This window comes from Zootoca vivipara, chromosome 8 (assembly GCF_965207765.1).
Source record: "Zootoca vivipara chromosome 8, rZooViv2.hap1.1, whole genome shotgun sequence".
Lineage (NCBI taxonomy): Eukaryota > Metazoa > Chordata > Lepidosauria > Squamata > Lacertidae > Zootoca > Zootoca vivipara.
In genome coordinates this window covers 55,786,198-55,805,188 of record NC_142591.1, presented here as the reverse complement: position 1 = coordinate 55,805,188, position 18,991 = coordinate 55,786,198, and the positions used below count along the sequence as shown (strand labels likewise).

Here is an 18,991-nt window from a genome sequence, read left to right as displayed (position 1 = left end):
TCACAAAGAGCTTCCTGGTCAAGCTATATAAAACATTCCCCTTTTTTTTGTACAACATACCGTTCATAGCACCTGTGGCTTTTTCTTTGCAGTGGGGTGAAAGTCAAACATATCACATGTAAGCATGTGAATTCCATTTGCTGAACTAACGTAGCCTTTCGTCAGTTTCACATGCTTATAAGATGCATTTCAAAGGAATTGCAGAGAAATGTATCTTGAGTGGGACATTTCCCTGTAAAGAGTATATAGAAAATCACCCCAAAATAACAAAACAGAAAACACATAAAATAAAATCTAGTTACAGGTACCTGCTGCAAGACAGACCCAAAAAAGAAAATAACAGAACACCACTAGTCATCACATACAGCTCCCAAGTTAAAACAGTACAACGCATCATCAGAGATCTACAGCCTCTCCTGGACAATGACAGCTCCCTTTCTCAAGCTCTGGGAGGAAAACCTTTCATTGCCTACAGACAGCCACCCAATCTTAAACAACTCCTCACCCACAATAATACAACCACCAGACTTAACATGGACACTGGTACCAGAGCCTGCAATAAACCCAGATGCCAACTTTGCTGCCACATACACCCGGACAACATCATTACTGGCCCCAACAACATCCAACATACCATCTCAGGACTATTTAATTGCTCATCTTCTAACATTGTGTATGCCATCAAATGCCAACGGTGCCCTTCAGCTCTCTATATTGGACAAACAGGCCAAACCCTACGCCAAAGGATAAATGGACATAAATCTGACATCAGGAACCATAAGACTGAAAAACCAGTAGGAGAACACTTCAATCTCCCAGGACATTCTATACAAGATCTCAAAGCAGCTGTTTTATTACAGAGAAATTTCAGGAACAGACTGGAAAGGGAAGTTGCTGAATTGGAAATCATTACCAAGCTTAAAACCATGGAAGCACCTGGGATGAATAGAGATATCGGATTCTTATCTCATTATGCATGATCAAGCTTTCTTTAGCACCTCAGCCCAGGACTAATTGCAGCCATCAGCAGCCATTAACACCCATCTACAGGTTTACCACTCCCATCAGCCCATCTCCCATTCCCACCCACCCCCACCACCCTCTGTATATATATAGGGTCTGACACTTCTGTTTCTAGTGTATCTGAAGAAGTGTGCATGCACACGAAAGCTCATACCAAAATATAAACTTAGTTGGTCTTTAAGGTGCTACTGAAGGAATTTTTTTATAAAATAAAATGATATAGATATGAAGGCTCATTATACCATAGCTGAAAATTGCTTTGTACATACAATAATTCCAGCCAGGAAATGCCAGCCTGCCATGAACATGACATTTCACAGAAAAGTCATGTAAGGCTCAAGGTGTTCACATATTCACAGATTAAAACTAGCATCACAAATTACGATGTATTATAAGGGCATAAGAAACCATTGAACATCCTGGATTACTAATGCACTGTCCAGATTATTCTGCATCAGCTGCAATCTTCAGGCAAAACACACTGTAGAAAACATTCCTGCAATCAAGTCTTGGCATTAAAAGGCATGAATGAAGTTGTCAAGACCAAACTGAAAGAAAGGTTGCATTTTCCCCTCCAGATGAAGTCACTGAAAGGATTTAGTTATAGTTCCTACCTGAATGACAAGGAGCAAAGCAAGCCTGCAAGTCTAATGAACTCGGGAGCCTTCCAAATGTATTTTATTGTTCATTCTTGATTTGGGCTCATTATGATATTGGCGTACTAGTTGTATGTGATCACACTTTCAATTCTGCCAAAGTTTCAGGGTCCTTTGTTTCCAATCCGTGCATGTCCTGCAGCTTCCTGCTGAAATCCTCGTAACTTTTCATATGCCACAGTTGTTCTGGGTTATCTTTCAACTGGTGTTGTATTATATGCAAGAGCACTCACCCAGACACAAATAATGTGGAAACATTGGGGAAGCATCATAGAACTACTAATAAAACAGGATGGCCCAGTATAAATCGACCTCCAATGCACTACAACTGCATCAGTGACTTTTTGCACTGAGGGAATCATAGAATCCTAGAGATGGAAGATACCCCAAGGGTAATCTAGTTCACCCCCTTGCAATTCAGGAATCTCAACTAGATCACACATATGAAATGGCCATCCAACCTCTATTTAAAAACCTCCAAGGAAGGAGAGACCACCTGCTCTCGTGGGAGTCTGTTCCACTGTCCAACAGCTCTTACTGTCAGGAAATCATTCCTGATCTTTAGTTGGAATCTCTATTCTTGTAACTTGAAGCCACTGGTTCAGGTCCTAGCCTCCGGAACAGGAGAAAACAAGCTTGCTCCATCCTCCATGTGGCAGCCCTTTAGATATTTGAAGATGGCTATCATATCTTATTAAATAAAAAGAAGCATAGCAGCAGCAACGGATAATTGTCGTGAGATTTATTGCATCAGGAACCCCCTCATTCTACAGTTTTCTGTCCTTTCGCTTCCTGGTCCATCAATTACCTCTTGTGTGTAATAAATTCCTGGTCCATCAACTACATCTTGTGCGTAATAAATTCCTGGTCCATCAACTACATCTTGTGTGTAAAAATTCCTAGGATGAAAAAATGCATAATATGAAATAAGAAAAATAATGCCCAATATTAGGGTGATAACGACCACCATGATTACAGATAACAAATGTATTTTCCCATTAAACACTGATTTGCAGGACACGCAAACACACACTATTGTTGCAGTTATAAACCCCCGAGCAGTATAATAAACAGTCAGAGGTATTTTGGTCTTTTCTCCCTTGACATTAAAAAAGGTAAAAATAAGAATGATTCCCACAATAGTCCTGTAGACAATTTCTGGTCCTTTAGATGTACAAAATGCCGTGTGTTGCTTCAGGACCCAACATATACTCAAAAGCCAAAGAAACACAAGTAGAACAAGAGACGCTATACTTAGTATGGTGACCAGAGCGATGCAGAGTATCCAAGAAGTCAAAGTCAACAGTTTATAGAAAAGATACATTAATTTGGAAAATATCCCTGGAAAGTTCTTTTTCTCAGGCAGGGATTTTCGTAAAGCTATCTGATAGTCCACAGTTGCACAGGAAATGCTGCAGAAAGATGTTGCAATGGTTACATCTAAATAAAAGGAAATAAAAAAGTTGTTAGCCCTGTTAGAAAAAGAAGTGTTTTTTCTATTAAATAATATTCACACAAAAATTGCACAGTACTCTGAACTAGACAGACATGCTCTTAGAATCTATGGAAATTAGATATAGTAACTACGGTACTGGGAAGCTTTGGGGCAAATAACTGGCTGGTGGTGAAGTCATATCAATTCAGCCTGTCCCATCCCATAACTTGTTTTCCCTATGAAAGCTGTCAGATCCCAGAGGAAAGATGTCAACAGAAATCACAAGTAGGATGCAGGTTTTTCCCCAGCCAGTACTTACCTGAACTCAGTTCCGTCATCTCTCAGGTGGGAACCTTTGCCATTATAAAAGAACAAGGGAGGCGTTCATGGAGAGTTCCAGCACCTCCTTTTCTAGAAAAATAGCACTGAGAGGGAGAATATCTCTTCTACGTAGTTCATGAAGGTACAGCTGCCCTGGCAGGTTCTCAGCAGTAGACAAAATGGCCCCTTGGCTCTCTACCCACGGTCCCAACTACTCTGCCTGATTATTCCCTCCCTATTGAATGCACGAAGCCACTTTGGCCTCCAGGCTCATCATGAGGTTTTACTAAAGTCCTCCTTTTTCCTTAGCTCCTTCTTTGAGAGCATCAGAAGAGCACTGCTGGATCAGACCAAAGGCCTATCTCAGGAGTAGGGAACCTTTCTCAGCCTGATGGCAGTCTCGCCTAGTGGGCAACCTTCCAGGGGCCACATACCAGCACTAGGTGGCACAATGGGTGTGACTGTTAACCTTGTGGAATAAGCTAGAAGTCCATCCACCAAAGGGCCAAGAGGGATGCATAGAATCTATGCATCCACATTTCCATCGAAGCAATTATTATAAAAATATTATAGTCCAAAGACACATCCTAGACAGAAGAAGAAGAAGAAGAAGAAGAAGAAGAAGAAGAAGAAGAAGAAGAAGAAGGAGGAGGAGGAGGAGGAGGAGGAGGAGGAGGAGGAGGAGGAGGAGGAGGAGGAGGAGGAGGAGAAGAAGAAGAAGAAGAAGAAGAAGAAGAAGAAGAAGAAGAAGAAGAAGAATGGGAGGAGGAGGAGGAGGAGGAGGAGGAGGAGGAGGAGAAGGAGGAGAAGGAGAAGGAGAAGAAGGAGAAGGAGGAGGAGAAGGAGGAGGAGGAGGAGGAGGAGGAGGAGAAGAAGAAGAAGAAGAAGAAGAAGAAGAAGAAGAAGAAGAAGAAGAAGAAGAAGAAGAAGAAGAAGAAGAAGAAGAAGAAGAAGAATGGGAGGAGGGTTTGAAGGAGGGCCAGGGATTAGTATGGACTAGGAAAGGTGTAACTAAGAGAGTACTGAGGTGTGAAAGGTTTTAAGCTGAGTGGATGGTGGAGGAAGGAAAAGAGAGAAGGAGAGGTACAAGGGAAGACATGAAATAAAGTGGCTAAAGAAAGTAGGACTAGGGGCAGTGGACTAAGAAGCAGAAAACACAGGAAGTAATAAGTGATCAAGAGGTGAAATGGAAGAAATATGGAGACATAGATTTAAAGAAACTCCAACCATGGAGTTGGGTGAATGGGCAACAACATGGCAAAGGTTATTTAATGTGAGTCTAAAGTGATGCACATTGAGACAAATAACAATAATCTAATGTCACATATACATCAAGGGTTGAACAGGTGGTGACTGATCTGTCTTAAGGCACAGAAGGTGTATTTCATATGTACTGAAGCAGTTCTCTGAGCAGTTTAAATGTTTGTGAACATTCTGTGCCATCGCATCTTCCACACACTGTTGGGAGATGGCTTCCATCACCACAAGCAGACTTACACTGACTGGGGGTAGAACTGTCACATGTCATCAGGATGTAGATCTGAAGAATGAGCTGGGGTGTGCTTTCCAGAAATGCCTTAAATAGTCTGAGCATACTTATATCAGTCATTGCACAAATGGCACTCTTGTGAATGGGGCTGGTGCAACCATCAATCAAGCCATCTTCTGAGTTGTTCATTTTAAATGCTGCCTGGTAGCCACATTTCAGTGCAACCCAGTACCTGCAATGGAGAAAGGCACAGTCGGCCATTTTGTAAGGTTTAGAGCCAAAGTAAACATGATGCAACAGGTGTGGTTAACAATCTCCTGGTGTTTGTTTCTTCAAATGAAAAGCAGCAACGGAGGACCGGAAAGGGAGAGGGTTGCTTAAGTCTGTCTCTTCCAGCCACTCTTCTGCTGCCCTTTGGATTTCACAATGGGAGCGTGAAACACATCATGCCATGTGCACAATTGACTTATCATCCCTTTCCTTCACATTCAGACCCATTCACACAAAGGGAGTGAGGGATACTCAACCTCTAAGAAGCATCTAAATGAAACACAAAATTAGCAGGGAAGTTCTGAAATTTTAAAGAAGAAAAATGTTGCCGTAGTGACAGATCCCACGGAAACTATTGCTCCCCCCTCCCTCTTTCCATTTTATTTTCCCTCTTTTTTCATAATCTCCCCCCCCCTCCAACTGAATACAAAAATATGGGAGAATGTGGCACTATACATTTAAAGCAGTATCATATCACTTTAAATGGACATGGCTTCCCCCAAAGAATCTTCTGAATCGGAACTTAAGGGTGCTGAGAATCATAGAATTGTAGAGGTGGAAGAGAATGCAATTTGAAACCATACTGGACCCTGCTTAGCTTTTGCAAATGGGCTAGCTGCTTTACTAGAGTTCCTAGGGAATAAGGATTGGTTGTAAAACCACTCTGAGAATTATAGCTCTGGGAGGAGAACAGGAGTCTCAGCACCCTTGACAAACTGCAGTTCCTAGGATTCATTGGAGAAAGCCATGACTGTTTAGAGTGGTAGGATACTGCTTTCAATATATAATGCAGATAGGGCTCATGAGGCACATGCTAAGCTTTTCTCTGCTGACGGCAACTTTATTTCCTATAACAAGAGCACTAGATAGGGCAAATGACTTGCTGAGGACTATAAAAAGCTGTGTCCCCACCCACCCACCCCATGGAAACAAACCCTTATCTGTTTATTTAAAATCATTGACTACTTTCCATTTTAAAGAAAAAATCCAATATAGCTTGCAATAATACTAAAATAACAGTTTTTGGGGGTTTAAAACTTATATCAGAAAATTTTATATTCAGTCCCTGCTTCTATAATCCTATTGGTAACAGCACCTTCCACCTGTGCTTTTCTTTTATATATATATAGTATAGCCACAATCCAGTTACATAACTCCTTCACGAGGGAAGCCCTCCAAGTGATGACAGTTGCGGACCAAAATGACATATATATGTGCAGAGCTTTATCTGTTACAGCCAGCGGTCAAAACCCCATATACCACCACAATCTTCAGATATGCATGTCTGCTTTCAAAAATAAGCCTTGAATTCCTGTGCTATCATTACAAGGAACACCAAAAGTCTTCAATTTCCTTACCTGAGAGTAAACTCCATTGAACTCAATGGGACCTACTTTTGAGCAGGCGTGTTTGTTTGTTTGTTTGTTTGTTTGTTTGTTTGTTTTAAGAACCCTATTTATATACCACAATTCACAAAATGGATATCATAGCTATTTACAACAACGATACATAAATCCACATAAAAATTTACAATCAGAGATCAGCTAACTATTATAGAAAGATGTATTCTTAACTGCTTGCATAAGCCTGGAGGAATTGAAATGTTTTCTGTAGACATTTAAAAGTTGTAACAGAAGGCACCTGCTGCTCCATATAAAGAGACGTGCAAATTCTATTGTAATTCTTAGGGCACATGAATTTCTTGTGGTGACATGCATTTCATTGGTAGAAGTTGGAAAATGAGGAGCTAATGCATGCTAATGTTTACTACTGCATTATATCTCAACTCCCACAGCCTTACACTGAATAATGTGTCCTTAAGGGTATGAAGTAATTTCCTATAAAATAAAACATAGACAGAAAACACACTAAACATTTCAGGGGGGATTAATTCATTGCCTCATGAAGAACATTTGCTTCTCAAAATATTTCTATTTTATTTGGGGAGATGCCGTTTTTATTCTCACTATCACAGCACAGCACAGCATACATCGTCTGGCAAGGAACGGGTACATCACTGAAGAAAAGATGTTCGGAATTTGCCAAACTCAGAGAAACACTCTTGATTGAAATCTACAAACATATTTTTTTTAAGTTCTGAAAATGCTTTTTTTTAAAAAAAAACCGTTTTTTTAAAATACATTGAATTTTCCATAAGGCTCACCGTCACCATCCAGTGTCACATTGTATATTGCACGTAAAACACACTTAAAACGTTTTATTTGCAGCTGTATAGCTGAGTCCTTGGTTTCTGCAAGAATTATGTTCACCCAATACCCAAGTTGCTGATTTGGATGCTTGTTTTCAAAACAGAGGTGTCTTCTCACTTGAGCACAAGGCACATTTTTGAGCAAATGCAAAGGTGTGTTTGCTCTGCATCTCAAATTTTAACAAGGAAGCAACTGCAAGCGGATATAAAAGGAAGATAGAAAGCCCCTCTTAAAACGTATTTCAACCAGCCTCATTATTCTGCTGTTTCTCAAAACGACAGGGCACTTGCTCGCTCCTCTTCAGTTTGTTGTTTTTAAAAGCTCTGCTTACAAGAGCATATCCCAAGAAGCACCAATTGCCCCTGTGGGAATTTCTGAATAATGTTTTGAAGTTCACACGCTGGCAGTTTTGTGGCAAGCTCCAATGTACCCTGCAGAAATCTTGGGTAAATTTATACATAAATATCTTCCTACAGAACATCAATGGTGGCCTCCATACCTGTGGCTTACCCCACGATGCTTTAGCAGAACACTGGAAACAACTTTCACCCCTTAAAATAGATTTTGGGGTATCAGAATGCCCTCATAATTCTGATAATTATAGCAAAGGTTAACCTAAGGGTAGAAGTTCCATGCACAGTGTGCCTGAATGGCTTAAAATACTTGACAATTGCACTGGATGTTTAATGAAACCTTACTGTATGCATGCTTATGTAGTCCACAGGGCAGAGAGACCCTGTGTTTGTGATCAAGGGGTGTCATCAATGACTGCCTTGCCCCACCTTCCAGCCCTAGAAGCAGTAGCAGCTGGTGGTGTGGGCAGAGTTGCATTACTGACCTAACTTCCCAAAGCCTCACATCACTGCCAGTTGCCTCCTTTTTTAATTTCCTCTTTTAGCTCTCTATCACCATGTGACCTCATCAAAATAAGACGTGCCTGAGTTTGCTCACTAGGAGCTCAGCCCATGAGCTATTTTATTATATTTTGTATCCTAAGATTATTGCCTGTGTTTACTTGCTGCTGCATGGATAAATTGGAGGACCACGTCTCCCTTCTCCCTTGCTGGCTGTGGGGCGGGCGGAGGGAAAGCCAGCCAAACGCTTTGCACGGCTCTGGGGCTTTCCCTCCGCCCGCCCCACAGCCAGCCAGGAAGAAGGGAGACGGCACCGGGCGGGCAGCGGGGCAGGCTGGCCAGCTGCCCTGCTTCTAGGGGGGGCAATTGCCCGCTCCTGCCCCCCCCTGCCTACGCCCATGTTTTACTCTGCACTTTGGATCTAGGGATCCAGCCAGTCTTTTATTAATTATCCCACATGGGTTATCTATATCTATTCCTCCCCCCCCAAAAAATCTGTGGCCCTCCAAATGTTGCTAGACTACACCTAGCAACATGTGGAGGGTGGATTATTTGATTGTTCTTGTTTTTATTATGTATTTTGTGTTTTTATATTGTGACTCTATGTTGTGAACTGCCCTGAGACCTGCAGGTATAGGGCAGTATACCAATTTAATAAATAATAATAATTAATAGACTACAACACCCATTTTCCCTTATCATTAATCATGTTGGCTGAGGCAGATGCAAGTTAAAGAGGGGTGCATATTCCTTTCATGGAAGTTCATTGCTGCCCTTAAGATACATGAGCAGTATGTAAAAATCCAAGACCTGCTCCCTATTCCTTCGGGGATGCCTGCAGCACTGACAGAAACTGTAGAGATCCCATTCATGGCTTTGGATTTAATGTGTAAAAACAAGGAAGAAAAGTTCTATTACAGAGCTGCTTCCTTGTGTGGTGCTGATGACACACATTTATATTTCTGAATGACAAAAGCCCTGCAGTATTCTCAGTTTATAAAACAATCAGGAACGCAAACATCTGGTTCTTGTATCCTAGATTGAGGCATCTGTGTAGTCCAGTATTTTTCAGAAAACCTGCTTGAGTAAATCAATCTGTTCCTCACACACACACTCATACACCTAAGCTTGTGGTTGTCCAAGCTGTGTGTTGGGGCAAGCTCACAGCTTTATGTGAAGCCTCCCCAGTTCACAACTGAGAAGCTTGATAAGGTGTGAGGTGACCTTTGGACTCCTGGCAAGGATTCTCACAAAGTAAAGTGCTTACTGAATATCACTTGGCGTTTACCTAGGGAGAAATTGTTGGGTTATGTTTAGCTTCTGCTTCTTGACAGACATATAAATATGACCTGCTCTTGGGCCTTGTATTAATGCCAAATTAAATACATTAACCACTTTTAAAAAAGAAAAGTTTTACCAATATATGTTTGGATTGGATGGGGAAAATATTAAATAGAAATAAAGAGCAATTTTTAAAAAAAATACTTCATATTCTACAAATAGCACATTATTTTGAAGATCTGAAAGACACACTGTTATGTAAGGAAAAATATTGTACGAATGCCTGGCCTGTTAGACGGTTTGCTCCACAACGCTTTTTACATCACAAATAATAAAAGAGTATCATTCTCCCCCTTTGCCGCCACCACCATCCAACAAACATGTTAGGAATTTGAAGTCTGCTCAGTACTACTACTCACCCTGACCTGCTTACTGAAAGGTAGAAAGTGGGTAAGGAGGTTGGCATGGTGCAAATGCACCAGTAGGAGGGCTAGATTGGCTCTGCTGGTGCATTCGCAGTGCACCACCCTTGCCCTTCTCCATCTATCTCCTGGTACGCAACAGCAATGCAGCCAACCAGAGGTCAGGCGAGTGGCAGCACCACATCATCCCCTACTGAGTTATAATTATTATTAACAGTTATCTGACCCTCACCTGAATCTCATAGCTCTCCTGACAAGTACTTTGGTCTGCCCACCAGATACCAGGCACTCTCCTATTCAAATTAGGCCCCAGTGTTTTTGTTACAATCCCCTTCTTAAAACTTTCTTATTTGTTAATTTGAGCAAGTAAACTACTGCTCTCACTTCATTACAAACAGTATTTCTACCTGCAACACACTTGAGCAAATCTGTTCCTCTTCCTTTCATAGATACTTTGTTGCCATTTGCAACTGTAGCTGCCTCTCATCATTTAACTCTTGGGGGAAAGAATTAGCATCACACGTCATCGTGTGCATGGAAGTTGCCGAACCAATTAACCAACTAGAAGGATTACTGTTAATAGCACCAGTTTTCCTATAACTTGATATTGCTGGATAGTTTTGATGAACTGCAAAAACATTTTTAGTTTGCTTTCTGTTGCCACCCTGGAACTTTTCTTTATTAGTGCCGCTTTGTTTTGTACGATGAAGGAAATGAAGGAAAACAATTTTTCTGCTTGTATATGTTGATAATATAATTTTGGTTACCGAGGACAAACAAGACTGTACAAAAACAAGGTTGGGTGCAGGCCTGGCCAGGACATAGGCGTCCTGACCGTGACAAAGGTGACCTGTGTGCTTGCTTGCTTGCTTGATTAACAGCTGTTGGGAACTTCAAGGTACCTGCTCTCCCTTCTTATGGTCTTTGTATTGGACCTGGAGACTCCAATAGAGAGCATTCCATGTCAATAAGGAGGGCAAGTGGGCACCCTATCAAATGACAGGGCAGGAGCTACACAGAGCAGGGCCTTTTCGCTGGTGGTGCCCATTGTATGCCTTGCTCTTCCCAGACCTGCTCTGTTTTGGCCTGTATTTTGGAGCTTTATAATTTAGGAAGACTTCGGAAGAACTGGTTGACAAGTCTTATCAGTCGCTGACTTCTGAGCGGATTTGGTTAGCTGTCAAATTCTAGAGCTCCCTATTGGTGGCTCTTAGGTAATTCACAAAATACAGAGTCCATTCATAAAACACAATGTTCATTCATAAAGCAGTAACATAAATCTCCATTGCCACATATTTGGTGTATATTTCAGCGGTTGAACGTACAGGTTTATGGCTATGCTGTAGTGTAGTGCTTATGTGACTGTGAATAAAAGGTGGCTGGGGTTTGGGGGGGGAGAGGTGACAAAACTGATTTCCAATAAGTGCCCCCCTTTATTTCCATAACAAGTCCTTGAGTCTGTACTCTGAATAGTGACACCAGGGACCTAGAAGGTGTAGGGCTTGTCAGTCCAACCCCTGCCCAGTCTCACCAGCGCTGACCTTAAGGCAATTGGAACAATTGGGCCAAATTGGGCCCCGCATGCCGCTCCTAAGGGGCCCCCCGCACCAGGGCAATCTAGATGGATTTTACTTATATCTATAAGATTTTGCAGACTTTGGCTGTGAACTGGGGCCTTACCAAAAACAAAACAAAAAAATCAAGTTGCACCCCACTGCTTCAAATTGGGCCCCACTGGCTAGCCCTGAGTCTCATAGTTGCTGGGCCTGAGTTGCCTTGCCCTTGCATGAAGTCTTGGGTTTGCAATTTGGGGAGAGGGGAGACTGCCTGCTGGGGAGCGGGGGGACTGGTGAGGCCCCCTAGATTTAGAGGCCCTAGGCTCCAGCATACTTAGCCTATACATAAATCCGGCACTGGGTCAAGGCGGCGGCCGCCCCTCTGCCACCACCATCACTGCAGCAGCAACATCCCAAACGTGTACTACAGTATTTAATTATTTATTTAGCCATGCTCCCCCCCCCCCGGCCAACCAGATTGGTTGACCCAAGAAATGACACAGCCTGGGACTCCCTAATGGGGGGGCTAGCCATGCCCCCCCCACAGAGGGGAGAGCTTGTGACAAGCCTGTGAAAATGAAATTTGGTGGGCAGGTGCTCGGGGGCCTGCAAGAGATTGCTTTTTCAAAATTGCCTGGGGAGCATTTGACCACTTTGGACATGGCTGATATAGTGGGAAAGATAGCAAATGTATAGTTCTTTTGTTCTAGTTGCCTTCTTAAGATGACAAAGAAACATTTTAGTGGCAAGTACAGAAAGCAAGCATCCTTAGCATTTCCAGCATCCACAGCCTGGAACAGAGGAAAAGTTAATTTGTCTAATTAATACCGTAGTTCCTTTGGCTAAAATGACTGTGAGAAACGTAATTATTTAAGAACATTTTAAATCACACAAGTTCTCATGTCAGTCATTAAAGGAATTTTGGCAAAGCAACTGCTACACTGTCACTTGGATGCTGTGTACATAGATGCCCCTTTGTCAGTGTTTAACATCCTTAATTATTGGGGGGGGTGAAAGAATATTAGACAAAAATAAAAGAACAACAGGACCAGCAAATTCATGAGTACATCACTCCAGATCCGATAAAGCAACTCAGCAAATAGCAGCTAGGCAACGCATTCTACTTATCTTACACCAGGGGTATCAACTTGAATAAAACATGGAGGATGGCAGGTAAGCCCTGCCCCGCATAATCAATCACATGATGCAGTGCATGCACACCATTTGAATGACAATGCCCATCAACTTGGGGGAGGCTGGCCCCCTCAAATATTTTATTGGGGTGGGGGTGAAGAACCCTTGGCCCCTAGGAGTTGGCTCCTATGCCTCACACACCTGCACACATTTGAAATTTTGGAAGTTTAACGAGTCACCATCATCTTCTTCCCCATTAAAAGTCATCTAGGACATTACAAGCATAGCTAGTTGTATGTTCTACGTTTTATATTTACCTTGTAAATATTCCAGCTTGTAAGAGATGTAATGAAGAAATCCAACTCAGCTGGTCAGTGCCATCATCTTTAAACCAAGTGTAACTGAAATATTGGACAACTAGTGATGAAAGAAGCCCTGTGGCCAGGGTCAAGGCACACCAGAGGTACTGTCCCTCATGGAAATATTTGTTTGCTGCCCAGAGATCTGCTCCAACATCCGCAACATAAACCACCATTCCAAGAACCATCGTAGCAAACTCTTGCTTTGTATATCTCATTGTCTTGATTGATCATTTCATCTCAAGTCAGAAGCAAAATATGCCGTTTCTCATTGCATCACATACTAAGGAAATATGTGAGCGTATTTCTCCTTGGGGAAATTGGGGTGTGTATTTGTTGAAGTGGCAAATTAAATCAAAACCACAGATACTCAAATAGATTAGCTCTCTTTCAGTACTAAAGATTCATTTGCGTACATATCCATATGCCCATTGAATGGTACTGGTAAAGTTGATTCTTCCTGATAAGTCCTGAAAAGAAAAGAAAAGAAATAGGTAGATAACTAGCTGGTTCAGAAGAGTGTAAAACCTCTTAACAGCAGCATAAATAATTATTACAGCAGCAACAAATGCAATGCAATCCTATGCATGTTTAGCTGTGTTCAATGAGCTTGTTGTTGTTTAGGCGTTTAGGCGTGACCGGCTCTTCATGACCCCATGGACCAGAGCACGCCAGGCACTCCTGTCTTCCACTGCCTCCCGCAGTTTGCTCAGACTCATGTTCATAGCTTCGAGAACACTGTCCAACCATCTCATCCTCTGTCGTCCCCTTCTCCTTGTGCCCTCCATCTTTCCCAACATCAGGGTCTTTTCCAGGGAGTCTTCTCTTCTCATAAGGTGGCCAAAGTATTGGAGCCTCAGCTTCAGGATCTGTCCTTCCAGTGAGCACTCAGGGCTGATTTCCTTCAGAATGGATAGGTTTGATCTTCTTGCAGTCCATGGGACTCTCAAGAGTCTCCTCCAGCACCAAAATTCAAAAGCATCAATTCTTCGGCGATCAGCCTTCTTTATGGTCCAGCTCTCACTTCCACACATCACTACTGGGAAAACCATAGCTTTAACTACACGGATCTTTGTTGGCAAGGTGATGTCTCTACTTTTTAAGATGCTGTCTAGGTTTGTCATTGCTTTTCTCCCAAGAAGCAGGCGTCTTTTAATTTTGTGACTGCTGTCACCATCTGCAGTGATCAATGAGCTTACCCCCAGATAACTGTGCATAAGATTGCAGCCCTAAGCTACTAATCAGATAGATTAATCCATAAAAGCCTTTCCAAATGATTTAAAAGACATTAATAGGGAACATGTTTGTTGTTGTTTTTTGTTGCTTGTTTTTAATATAGGTATGTCAAAAAAGTAAAGATGAAAGGCAGCATTTTAGGGCAGACACTCCCTGTTCTCTCTTAGGGGATTGGGATGGGAAGAAGACACATCTGAAACAAAGTATTATATCCAATGCTGTGTGAGCAGAGTTCTGCTGGTGTAACAGGACTTCTACTTCCTCTCCTCCCTCTGCACGCCTCAATGGCATGTTTATCTTGTACTTTGCACCCAATCGCTGGCACATTTGTCAGAAGATTGGCCACTCTTTTCCGAAGCATTTCGCTTAATTTAACTCTGAGACCCTTTCCAGGGGGAAATCCTTTCCTGCGCAGCAATGTGCTGTTTTTATGGCTCATTGGTAGTGATAACCATATGGAGCAATACCCATTACATTTTAAAAGGGTGAAAGGCTGGCATTGTGAGAAGGCACAAGATATGGTAATATGTTTGTAGATAAAGGATTGAGAGGGTGGTCTCTGAGGAAAAAAGAAGAAGGGGGAAGTCCCAAAAGAAGAACAATTTAACAAGCCATTTAAAATGCCACAGGTAGACGGTTGAAGGTGCTTGCAATTGCGTCATAGTGTCCATGGCATCTGACAGTCACCTATGGCATTCGGACAACTGCCATCCACACAGCTAAATGTTAATTGTATGTGCTTCAGCAAGAATCCCAGTATCCCAGCAATTTAAATTAGGGCTTTGGATGCTGATAAACAATAGTCACAAACACCCCTGCAGACAATTGCAGTCTGTGTGGTTCAGGGGCAAACAATTGCTGTTTAATCTCTTCAAAGAGACATAACCAGTTCCTTCAGGCACTTGTGCAATGCTAACCTTTTCTACTCAGAAGTAAGCCTAATATAAGTGTGCATGCACACGAAAGCTCATACCAATGACAAACTTAGTTGGTCTTTAAGGTGCTACTACTGGAAGGGATTTTTTTATTTTGTTTTGACTACGTCAGAGCAACACGGCTATCTACCTGTAACTATTATTCAAAGAGCCTTACTCCCAGATAAGCACCTCTTTTGTGTGTGTGTGTGTGTGTGTGTGTGTGTGTGTGTGTGTGTGTGTTATGTGGAACAGAAAGTGGGAATTGGGAATTTTTAAACTGAATGTGTTTTATTTCTACCCAACGTAAGTTTGACATAAGCATGACAGAAATGCAGATAATGAAACAAACTGAAAATGCCTTCAGTGTCAATTTTTCATCTCTCACCTACAATAACATCTTCAATAACGTTGAGAGCATTTAATGAGAATCAACATGAAGAAACATATCCCTTATTATTCTAGACCCAAAAAAAATCCCTCTAGTTTTTCTTCCAAGATCTAGGGAAACAGACATCCTTTGATAGACTTCTTGACAGCAAACCAGAACTGAACAGCTCTGGAACCCACAGTAATACTTGTTTGTTTCCCTGCCTTATAACCACTGAAGTAAACAGGACACATCTACTTTGGTTGGCTTCCGGGTTGTCATTGTAAGACTGTAGATGATCTGTATCACTGAAGCCTCATCCCATATAACTGTTTAATAAGTCCTTTTTAATCCCTCTTATTAGTTTTACCCACCAATTATTTATGCTTAACCAAGTATTTTATGTATATGTTTAATCTACAGTTGGTTTTTGCCCCTATTTATTTAATAATTATTTGCTTAGATTCATATTGTTATGCTATTTCTTTAAATGTTTTGCTTATGCTGGTCTGTGACCGAATAAAGTAAATTCATTCATTCAGACTGTAGGCGATGTAGAATATGATCACCTAGATTTTTTTAACTACAGGCAACAATCCTCTCATAAAGAAGACTTACCTTAAAACTTGCCAGATAAATAAACATTCCAGTAGCAAATCCATAGAGAGAGGTGCCTTGAAAGTCTGGATGTTTATACAGTTGAACTGTGATACTTTGCAATCTACAACCAGGAAAAGGTAAAGGGTGTGGGAAAGAATGAAAACTGAAACGCCCATCTCCTCTAGGCCATGTGATTCGATTAATAATACTCTAGCTACGTGGACTGTCATTGCTTTGACTGAGTCAACCTTTTAAAAAAATAAATTAATCATTTTTTTAAAAAAAAATCATCTGTGACCACTTTCTTAAATCCCTGCAAGATACAAAAATGAATCCTTTGTTTGCCTGCTTTGTACCACATGCTTAAATAACAAGCTCTGTGTATTTAATGGTGATGACAAGTGGTACCTGCAACAAAGTGTTGCTGTGTAGAATCCTCTCACTTCAGGATTCTGTTCACTCCATTCCATTTCCCAAGAGTGGATCCCAAGAGTGGATCATCATTCCATAACTTCTGAGCATGCTTAATTCTCCTGATTGGACAGTTTTGGATTCCCCGCCCACTCCTGCTTAAGAGTTTTTCTTTTATAATTTTTCTTCTGTACTTCTGCAAACCTCGGGGTTCCTGCTCAATCCTCCCACTTGTGCATTGGTGGTCTGCATACATAATCAACAGAGTTCATAACCTCAACATCAGAGGCAGAGGGAATAAAAGAGTCCTGCAACAAAATGTTGCAGTTTGGAATGCTCCTTTTGCCAATTTTCTCCATCAACAATGGGTGTGTGTACACACTAAATGATAATGTGTATTCAGGTCTAGATGCAGGTGCATTTGGGGGGGGTGCTGTAAACAGAGTGTCATCCCAGTGTCCCCCCTGTCCCACACTATTACTTAATCTAAAGCAGTAACAGTTTTAATCTATTTTGTGCTAAGAATACACTTCTCAGGTGCTTGCTGCTGCCATGCAGGGCCGGCTCTAGGTAGAGTCCTGGTGGTGCGGGGTGCCAGGGCGCTGGGTCGGTAGGCAGGGTGCTGCGCGGCAAAGCCATGCTGCGACCTGCTCAAGACTGCCCTGCTGCCATGTGTACACAGATAATGTTTTCTTAGGTCACCTCCTATTGACTTAGTGAAGTTGCAGGGCTGTGCTGCTCGCCCTATCAGACTTCTGGTATATATAAAAAGACACATCAGTTCTGCCAGTGCTTAGGAGGCCTGCATAGACTGATTGAGGGGAGGGGAGTTGAGAACATGCACACTGCTTCGTAAACATGCCCACCTGCATGTGCAGATAGAACAGACAATAATTCCTGCCTTAGGCAACATTATTGCGCAAGTGTGTACATATGTATAGCAAATGGCACCCTCCAACCTTTGCCCTCCACCTTCACTTTCCTCCAGCCTTGGCCCTGTCCTGTCCTGCAGGCTGCTACTAGGTGGACCTAGAGGAGAGATTGGTTAGGAGGCCTTCTGCACAGCACCAGCATTTGGGGGCACCAGTACTACTGTCTGAGCATCACTGGGTGTTGGGAGTCAAAGCAAATCAACACACAAAAAGACATCTAGCCACATTGGATTTCCCCCTGTGGTAGTGGGAGAAAGCTCTGCTGCTGTGCAGTCTAAGAAAAGCTAATATATTACTTCTTGGGGGTCTCTCAGAGTCGTTTTATTCCCCCCCCAAAAAAGTAAACCATCTTCAGTATGTTTTGAATAAAAATACAGAAGTATGCTTTAAACTAAAAAATCGGAGAAAAGGAATTTGACTTTAACCACTCTAGCTGAGCTGACAAAATTGCTAACACTTCAGAAATACCGCCAGGGTTTCAGCTGACAACTGTTTGCATGCAAAGGCGGGAGAAGTGTCCAACGTGTCTTAAAACAAATGACTACAATCTACTGTGTAGGGACACAGGTGGCGCTGTGGGTTAAACCACTGAGCCTACGGCTTGCTGATCAGAAGGCCGTTGGTTCGAATCCCTGCGACGGGGTGAGCTCCCGTTGTTCGGTCCCTGCTCCTGCCAACCTAGCAGTTCGAAAGCACGTCAAAGTGCAAGTAGATACCGTATAGGTTACAGCGGGAAGGTAAACAGTGTTTCTGTGTGCTGCTCTGGTTCGCCAGAAGCAGCTTTGTCATGCTGGCCACATGACCCGGAAGCTGTGCGCCGGCTCCCTCGGCCAATAACGCAAGATGAGCGCCGCAACCCCGGAGTCGGTCACAACTGGACCTAATGGCCAGGGGTCCCTTTACCTTTATTGTGTAGTTAAAAGGATGCTTCAGTCCTATCAGTCTCAATGGGAGTTGAATAACATAACTTTGCTCAGGATTGTATGTGGAAATAAGCTCTGAAGTTGCTGCACCCTGTTTTGAGAACACACCATATTAGCTACATCATCATTTTGCACCAATTTTGTTATGTCTGCCATCTGCAGACCAAATATGACTTAGCAGCCATTTTTATTTTAAAAAAGAGTCTACAATAGGCACATCCAACTCCCAAGAGACTACAATCTACTCCCAGAATAAAAAAATACCGGCAGTGATCTACCCATTGTCAGAGTTGTTGAGCTTTATGGGGGGAGGACTGCCTAAAATCAGTCCAGCACTGATACAATTTATTCCCCATGCTCTGTGTTTAATATGCGGTGTGTGGGTGTGCCAAAAATACAATTGGGCTATCACAAGCCTATTTTGTGAATTAATACACCCCAATACTCCCAGAGCTACAATGTTCAGAGTTACCTGGTGTTATAAGAAAAATACCAACCTTTCCCTTATAGGGTATCTAAGAGCCCTATAAAACTAAGATCATGGCCACTGGTCCCATCACCTCCTGGCAAATAGAAGGGGAAGAAATGGAGGCAG

At 42.3% G+C, this 18,991-nt stretch overlaps 1 protein-coding gene across 2 annotated transcripts; it reads right to left on the bottom strand.

The window, feature by feature from the left end:
* Window positions 1-2,400: 2,400 nt before the first annotated feature.
* XKR9 (XK related 9) lies at window positions 2,401-16,287 on the bottom strand. Of its 2 annotated transcripts, XM_035126018.3 has the most exons (4): window positions 16,149-16,287; window positions 12,969-13,480; window positions 4,933-5,156; window positions 2,401-3,119 (listed from the first exon to the last, which is right to left on the bottom strand). In XM_035126018.3, exons 2-4 carry the CDS (start codon window positions 13,226-13,228, stop codon window positions 2,422-2,424), a joined length of 1,182 nt encoding a protein of 393 aa, XP_034981909.3. In that variant the 5' UTR covers window positions 13,229-13,480; window positions 16,149-16,287; the 3' UTR covers window positions 2,401-2,421. The 2 variants fall into 2 exon arrangements, with proteins under 2 accessions (XP_034981909.3, XP_088531726.1); XM_088675600.1 differs by lacking the exon at window positions 12,969-13,480 and having other exon boundaries at window positions 16,149-16,253.
* Window positions 16,288-18,991: the final 2,704 nt, after the last annotated feature.

What these genes read in the sequence shown, in the direction of transcription:
- XKR9 (XM_035126018.3), bottom strand. Translation starts at nt 13,228, where the DNA reads ATGAGATATACAAAGCAAGAGTTTGCTACGATGGTTCTTGGAATGGTG. An exon ending in CAAGCTGGAATATTTACAAG is followed by an intron (nt 5,157 to 12,968) that starts GTAAATATAAAA and finishes TCTCCATTGCAG; the next exon opens with GTACTGGGTTGCACTGAAAT. An exon ending in CAGTTCTACCCCCAGTCAGT is followed by an intron (nt 3,120 to 4,932) that starts GTAAGTCTGCTT and finishes CCTTTTATTTAG; the next exon opens with ATGTAACCATTGCAACATCT.